General features: G+C 48.4%; 1 protein-coding gene across 2 annotated transcripts in view; it reads left to right on the top strand.

Annotated features, from left to right (window-relative positions):
• Positions 1–5,071: 5,071 nt before the first annotated feature.
• The window catches only part of FAM117B (family with sequence similarity 117 member B), a 107,621-nt gene continuing 104,707 nt past the window's right edge, over positions 5,072–7,985 (top strand). Inside the window, exons 1-2 of one of the 2 annotated variants that reach the window (XM_027873759.1) lie at positions 5,072–5,300; positions 5,343–5,753. In XM_027873759.1, the coding sequence (XP_027729560.1) occupies positions 5,072–5,300; positions 5,343–5,753 (640 nt within the window). Of the gene's footprint in view, positions 5,754–7,985 lie in introns of both variants that reach the window. The other variant, XM_027873758.1, reaches the window with a different exon arrangement.

The raw sequence follows: 7,985 nt of genomic DNA, 5'->3' as shown, positions 1-7,985 counted from the left end.
TACATCCTTGGAAAGTACACTACCAACGTAAGCGAACTTATCCATAGCATTCAAAACTTCTCCATTTGCTGCAGTCAATGGTTCTACCAATGGATGGTGTGGTAGTGGCTGATGAAGCACCTGTGTTTTCCTGTTGTTTGTTGTTAGACCAAAATTAGCACAAGCAGCAGAGAACTGATCCATACTTTGTTGCACCTCAGAACCTAACACACACACACACACACACACACAAACCTAAGCCCCCCCAAAACCAAAAAACTTCATAGATAAACCCTCACAGCAAACATTGTGTGATTGTAAGGAGAAGAGCCAGAAAGAATGTGAGAGTGATGAAGGCAATGTGTGGTGCAGAGGGCTGGACTGATCATAGATATTCACATTCAACAAAAGTGGCATCCCCAAGACAAAATGACTACCAGAAGAGTTAATGTCAACAGATTAGAGCTCTTCTCTGAGCTAGAACACTTTGTTCCTAACTTGGAGGGAAAGTTGAGCCAACACACAATTGGCAACAGGGGAGCAGAAAAGGAGTAGGCAGCTTTCAAAGATTTGGTGTACAGCACTGCGTGTATTCATCTGGGCCAGAACACTCACAAACACCAGGACTGATTTGATGAAAATGAAATTCAGAAGCTGCTAAATGAAAAAAACAAGCACTCAACAGTTTACGAGCAGTATAGTTCATCCATCTCTAAGAAGGCAGCATTTAATTCCACCAAAAGAAAAGCCCAAGCAAAGCTTGGAGGGATACAGGATTCTTGCCTCAGTAAGAAGACAGATGAAATTCAGTTTTATGCTGATACTAACAATCCAAAGCATTTTTATGATGCCCTGAAGGCTGTTTACGGGCCAAAGACTTATGATGCATCTCAATTACTCAGTGTTGACAGAGCCACATTGATTAGGGATAAGGACGTGATCCTAGAGAAATGGGCTGAACACTTCCATAGTGTTCTCAACAGACCATCATCAATCAACGCTGAGGCCACTGGCTGTTCACCCCAGGTTGAAATCAATCCCTCTGTAGCTGAAGGTCCAACTGAAGAAGAGGTTTGGAATACCATTAGGCTCCTCTCCTGTGGCAAAGCACCTGGTGCTGATTCTGTTCCAGCTGAGATTTACAAGGTGGGGGGTTCATTGCTCATACAAGCTGAGTGAAATTTTCCAGGTTATATGGCAAGAAGAGGTTATCCCCCAGGAGTTCAAGGATGCCTCCATTGTTCATCTCTATAAAGGTAAAGGAAATAGATTGTTCTGTGACAATCACAGTGGGGTGGGGGGGCTCTCTCTCTTAGTCATTGCTGGTGAAATTCTTGCCAGAGTCCTCCTTAACAGGCTGATTCTTTACCTGGAAGATGGTCATCTACCTGAGAGCCAGCATGGCTTCAAAAAAGGCCGAGGAACAGTCAGTATGGTGTTTGCTGCCTGACAACTCCAGGAGAAATGCCAGGAACAGAACAGACATCTGGACACAATGTTTGCAGATCTGACCAAGGCCTTTGATACTGGCAGTCACGAGAGCTTATGGATCAATTTCATCAATTTCATGACAGCATGCTTGCCCGGGTTCTGGATGATGGACAATGCTCTTGTGCTTTCCCAGTCACCAACGAAGTGAAACAAGGCTGTGTGCTTGCTCCCATGCTTTTTAGCATGACCTTTTCAGCCATGTTGTCAAATGCTTTCAATGAGGATGAATACGGCATCAAGGTCAGATATTGCACTGATGGTAAATTCAGGCTTGAAAAGGCTACAAGCCAAGACCAAAGTGGAGGGAGCGTTGGTGCATGATTTTCTGTTTGCAGATGACTATGCACTCAATGCAGCCTCTGAATCAGGAAGATACTAAATTCAAATAAGGTACTGTCCCTACCCTTACAGAGCTTATTAACTACTGGTGAAAATGAGACTTTAGACTGTATCTGTGTATACTAATTAGCAAAATACTTGAGTAATTTTCCAGAGTAATCAATAATTGGATGCATTCATTTTGATCAGCTGATTAATAGTTTCCAAGCATCTTACATCTATCCACTCAGTTTACTGATGGCTACACAATTTTTAGTTCTGGAATCTTGCAAAGAGATAGGACGCCATAGCAGGAAGATGAACTAGCAATCAAGAGACAGGGAAGAAGCATTTTTACCACTTAGGGTCACAATATATTTATCCTCAACTTATTATGTATGAACTTATCATTACCTGTTTACATATTATATACCTACAGAGGGAATGAAAGATTCTTGAGGATAGGGTCTGTTATTTTATTTTTGTATCTCAGAATCTTGCTCAGTGCATTGTCCGTATTTTGTTTTCGCTAGAAACTATGGTTTTATTAGTAAAGGGACCTTCTAGTGTTGAAATTCTGTCCACCAATACTTATCACAATTGGTCGTTAGTTTAGAGTCTCTATAAGAGCTGCCTGATGATCTAAGGTCAAGAAGCTAGTATGTGTCAAAGGTTGGACTTAAACCTAGAATTCTTGACTCTGAGCCCACATTTTATCCACTGGTGTCAAACAGAAACAGATCTCTATCTCTGCATATTGACTTAGAAAACAAAAATTAACATTATTTACCTTGTATTATATTTTTAATGTATTTTGCTAAATATTTCAATATGGTTCAGGCTGCACTAGGGAGTTCTGTGGGCTGCTGGAAACCTTTGAAACTTCTGCACTATACCATGCTTTCATCTTGTGCATGACAGGCCTTTAATAAATACTTGTGGGATGGTATTGGACCTATACAATTAGGAGACTGGACTAGATGACCTTTTAGGTACCCCAAAAACTTCATGATTCTGTGAAATCCAAAGGAAGGGATGAGGTAAAATTTGAAGGGAGAGTTTTAGGGTATTGTTTTACCTGTCAGGCCTTCAGACATATTGGTCAACATCTTACATCACCTTTTATTAAGTGGACTTGTGGGATCAGAAGCATCTATGGGGTCATAATCAATCAGTAAACAATTAAGTACCTGTTATGTACTAGTTGCTAGAGATGAGATGACAAAAATGAAAGTCCCTTCTCTCATCCAGATTTCATTTTATCAGAAAGTCCACATGTACACATATATCACAAATTATACATAAAATAAAAGTGAGATAATTTTTGCATGAAGATAAAAGGAACTAAGAAGTTTAATAAGAGCTTCAGGTGTGACTTGTCTTGTTACACAGAGACTAAGTGACCAAGCTGGAGTTTAATCCCAGGTCTTCTGACTACAACTAGGACCATTTCCACAAGGGGTTGAAGGGCACCAGGCATAGAGAATAGAATGAGGCAAAATTTGAAGTGAGCTTTGAAGGGAACTAGAAAACTGAAGAAATAAAGATGAAGATGGAGTGCATTCCAGGAACAGAGGACCATCTGTAAACACAGACTGAAGATGGAATGTTGTGTGTAAGAAAGAGCAAGGAGGTCAGTTTGGTTGGACTCTGGGTTAAGTGACCGGGAATAATATATAATAATCCTGGAAAGGTAGATTGGATCCTAGTTGATGAGTCCTTTAAATACCTTTAAATACCAAACAGTAGGGTTCGTATCTGATCTTACATTGGAGTTCACTGTGCAAGGGAGCAACACTATCAGGCTTCTTTTAAAGGAATATCACTTTGGTAGTTGGATGGAGGTCGGATTGAAGAGTTGAGAGACTTTGAGGATGGGGGAACAGTTAGGAAGCTGTTACAATAGTCTAGGTGAGATGATAATGGCCTGAACTAGGGTGGTTGCCCATGTGAGTAGAGAGAAGAGGAGGATTCAAGAGATGTTGCAAAGGCAGAATGAGAAGATTTGGCAACTGGTTAGTTACATCTGGTAAGGAAGAAGGAAGACTTCGAGGTTGAACAACATCGAGGTGACTGGAAGGAGGATGGTACCATCCATAGAAATAGGGAAGTTATAGAGAGGGGTGGCTTTTGTGGTAAAAAGATAACAAGCTGTTTTGGACATGTTGAGGATGTGAGGTGACATTCAGTTGGAAATGCCAAGATGGGCACAACCCTTAATCATAGGTAGCAGATCTTTTAATGACACCGGTATTCCGAAGAACACAGACCCAGAACTGAAGAAAAACAAACAAAAAACTCTCCACAGACGTCACGTAGTCTAACACCCTTAATTTATACATGGGGAAACTGAGGCCCCGAGAAGATAAGGGACCTGATCGAGATCACAGAGCTGGGATGTGAAGCTCTTCCCACCCTACCACCTGCAGCCTCCCTTTATGCAGCTCAATCCTTTGTGCTGCTCCTAAGACGGCATTGTGGATGTTTGGGTGGGGTGGGGATGGGGTGTTGGGGAACCCCTGGAGGTGCGGGAGCGCATCCCGAGCTGGGTCCCGGTGTAAGGAAGGGAAGGGTTGGGCCTCGATTGTGGCGCTCACCCCCACCCGGCAGCCGGTGCAGCGGGCACCCACCCTCCTCCTCCCAGGGATGCCCCGCCCCCCGCCGCTAATCGGGAGTCGGGCTGGATTTGCCTTCTCTTTACACCCCACGCCCTCCCCCATCCCGCCCGGTCTCCCTCGGACCCCCGGCCTGGGAGCCCCCCCGCACTGGACAGTAGAAGCGACTCAGGGCGCGTGCGTACACACTCACACACATACACACATTTTCGCACTACTAGGCTGGGGGGCGGGGCGACGACGGGAGGAGGGAAGAGGAAAAGGGGCGGGTCCGGCCCCCCTCCCTGCCGCCGAGGACCAACAGGCTGCGAGAGGATGACCCGGTCTCTTTAAGGCCGCGGGACCCTCGGCCCTAGCTAGCCCGCGACCAATCGGCGCGGCCGAGGGGCCCCAGCGCGGCTGACGCGGCGCCAATCGGCGGCCGCGGGGGGCGGGGGCAGCTCCGGCGACACTATTGTTGATGAGGAGCGAGGAGCCGCCGCCGCCGCGGGAGCAGCAGCAGCGGGAGCAGCGCCGGCGGCAGGAGCAGCGGCGGCCGCGGCGGCTGCACGGGTCAGGGGCTGCCTGGCCTCCAGCCGCCTGGAAGGGGCCCGGCCCGCGGCCTCGGGGCCTTGCGGAGCAGCCTCCCCGCCCCCCGCGCTTGCACCGCGGCCCAGGGAGGGGGCGTCATGTCCCAGCGGGTGAGGCGCAATGGGTCCCCCACGCCTGCCGCCCCCCTCGGCGGAGGCGCGGGCCCCGCGTCCGGCGCCAGCCCCGGGGGCGCCCCCGGGAGCCGCCTGCAGCCCATGAGGGCCACGGTGCCGTTCCAGCTGAAGCAGCAGCAGCAGCAGCAGCAGCAACATGGCAGCCCCACGCGGAGCGGCGGCGGCGCCGGCGGGGGTAACAACAGCGGCGGCGGTTCGGGACCCCCAGGAGGAGGCGGCGGCGGCGGAGGAGGAGTAGGTGGAGGTGGAGGAGGCGGCGGTGGCGGTGGTGGCGGCGGAGGCGGCGTCAACGTCCCACGCACCTCCTCGCGCAGCACGAGCCCCACGCGCGCCGGCGCCGGCGGGCCCAGTGCTCGCGCCAGCCCCACGGTGGCCACGCAGACGGGCGCGCCCCCGACGTCCACGCGGGGCACCAGCCCCACGCGGGGCGCGAGCGCGCGGGGCAGTCCTCCTCGCTCACAGCCACCGCCTCCCCAGACGCTCCTGGGCACCGTGTCGTCCCCCTGCTCGTCCCCCATCCATCTTCTGGCGAGCGACGCGAGCGCATCCCCTGCTACAGCTCGGGTCCGACCCCCGCGGCGGTCCCCGGAGCAGAGCCGCAGTTCCCCGGAGAGGAGGAGCCCCAGCTCCCCGGTCTGCAAGGCGGGTATGTGCCGGAGGGGGCGCTGCGGGGAGCGCGGGGGCGGGGCCGGCGTGCGGGGAAGTCCCCGCGCGGAGCCTGACCCAGGCGCCCGGTGGCGCGGGGCTCGCGCGGCCGTGGCGGTTGGGGGCGGGGTTAGGGCGGCCAGCCTAGCTCGTGCGGCTCCGTGGGCGGAGGCCACCGGCTGGTGACCCCTCCCCCGACCAATCCTAGATGCCCCCCCCCAGTTTCTTTTTTTGGGGGGACAATGGGCTCATTGAACTGGAGTCCACCATGTGCGGGTTTCCAAGGAGGGGGCATGCCTGTGCCACCAGCTTTGCCTTGATTTGTGTTAATCAATAAACCGGGAGGTTTGTCATTGCTGGAAATTCAGTGGTTTAATTCTCTTTTTGTTGAACGTCCCCTCCTTTTCTAGGGGAAAAAAATAATAAAAAACCAACAAAACCCCAAACTTGTTAAATGAAACAATTCGAATATGGAGTAAAGAAAGCGTGGTTTGCCCACTGTGGGCTTTGTTTAATGAAATGGTTATGTGCCTGTTGCTGCTTTGCTTCCTCCTCCCCACCACCACCAAAAAAAAAAAAAAAGCAAACAAAAAACTATCAAATTCAGAGAGCTCAAGAGCCCTCACAGCAAACTTTAGTCCCAGTAGAGCAGATTCTTAATCTGGGTTTGTCAATGTGTGTGTGTGTTTTTTTTTTAAGTTTCATAATTGTATTTTAAGAGAATTCGTTTCTTTGTAGTATGTATTTTTTGCATCTAAGGACATTGTCAAAGGTGCTTAATGCTATAAGAAAAGGTTAAAGAACTCCTGAAACTCAAGAAAACTTGAAAGAAATAGAACTAACTTATGGTTTCATTAGTTATTGATGTTAGCAGAAGACAAGATGCAGGAGTTTTTAATGGCAGTTCTTTTCTTACTAGGATAATTTATATATTAGTAAAGGAAAATATGTGGGGTTTTTTTTTATTAGAGAGATAAAGCATTTAGACATTTGGAGGAGTTTTAAGAAACTGCATTTCTTAAATCAAGCATATATAGCCAAAAATTGTTTAGGATGGAAACATCTGCATTCAGAATCAGAGTATAGCACTATGTAGATGTGTTTGTAGTGATAGGACTGTTTTTGTAAAACACAAGTTGTGTGTCTGAAAATTTGCTGTTTGGGTTCATTGATCAGATTCATGTTTTTTAAAAATTTCAGTGTTCAGAAACATGTTTTCTCAAATTAATACGTTACTATTCCTCAAGGTTGGAAGCTGTCCTTGAGAAAGAACAGTAGGCAAAGGTTGTAGGTGTAATGTCAGCAGTTGATAGAAATGTATAAAGAAGAGGAACTTTGGAAGAGACTGAAATGGTTGTGGCTGAAAAGGGCTAGAGTGGACCCTGTCATGTGGTTACTTCCCTGTAAAAGTTTAGTGGAGACTGGGAGGGGTGATTTTTAGCTGTTTGGTAGCACTGCCTGTATGCTTTTGTGCTCTTACTCCCTGCCCTTAAGGAGCTTACAATCACGTGGGGAGGCAAAGTGTAAACAAATATATGCAAAGCAAACAAAACATAGGATAAATAGGAAATAATTAACAGATGGAAGGCGTTGGAATTAAGAGGAATTGGGTAAGGCTTCCTGTAGAAGATGGGATTTTAGTTAGGATTTAAAGGAAACCAGGAAACCCAGTCAGCAGGGACAGGGAGGGAGAGCATTCTAGGCATGGGGGACAGCTAGAGAAAATGCCCAGAGCCAAGAATAGCATGTCTTGTTAGTGGAACAGCCAGGAGGCCAGGTCACTGGATTGAAGAGTATGTGTTGGGAAGGAAGCTGTAAGAAGACTGGGAAGGTAGGAGGGGGCTAGACTACGGAGGGTTTTGGTTATCAAACAGAGCATTTTGTGTTTGTTCCTGGAGGCAATGGGGAGCCACTGTAATTTGAGTATATGTGTGATGAGGGAGAGAAGTGGGACAGGGGCGAGGAGATAATGATCAGGCCCTGAGTTTTAGGAAAATCACTTCAGTGGCAGAATGAAGGATGGATTAGAGTGGGGAGAGACCTGAGGCAGCAGCTATTGCTATAGTCCAGATGTGAAGTGATGAGGGCCTGCATCAGAGTGGTGGCAGTTTGAGAGGGGAGAAAGGGGTTTATTTGAGAGATGTTGCAAAGTGAAATTAACAGGCCTTGGCAACAGTTTGTATTTGGCAGTGGGGGTGTGAGAGACAGTGAGGAATCCAGGATAGGTCCCAAG

This window comes from Vombatus ursinus, unplaced genomic scaffold (assembly GCF_900497805.2).
Source record: "Vombatus ursinus unplaced genomic scaffold, bare-nosed wombat genome assembly UNPS02014802.1, whole genome shotgun sequence".
NCBI classification, from domain to species: Eukaryota; Metazoa; Chordata; class Mammalia; order Diprotodontia; family Vombatidae; genus Vombatus; species Vombatus ursinus.
Note: the sequence above shows the minus strand (reverse complement) of the source record. Positions and strands in the feature narration are given on the sequence as shown.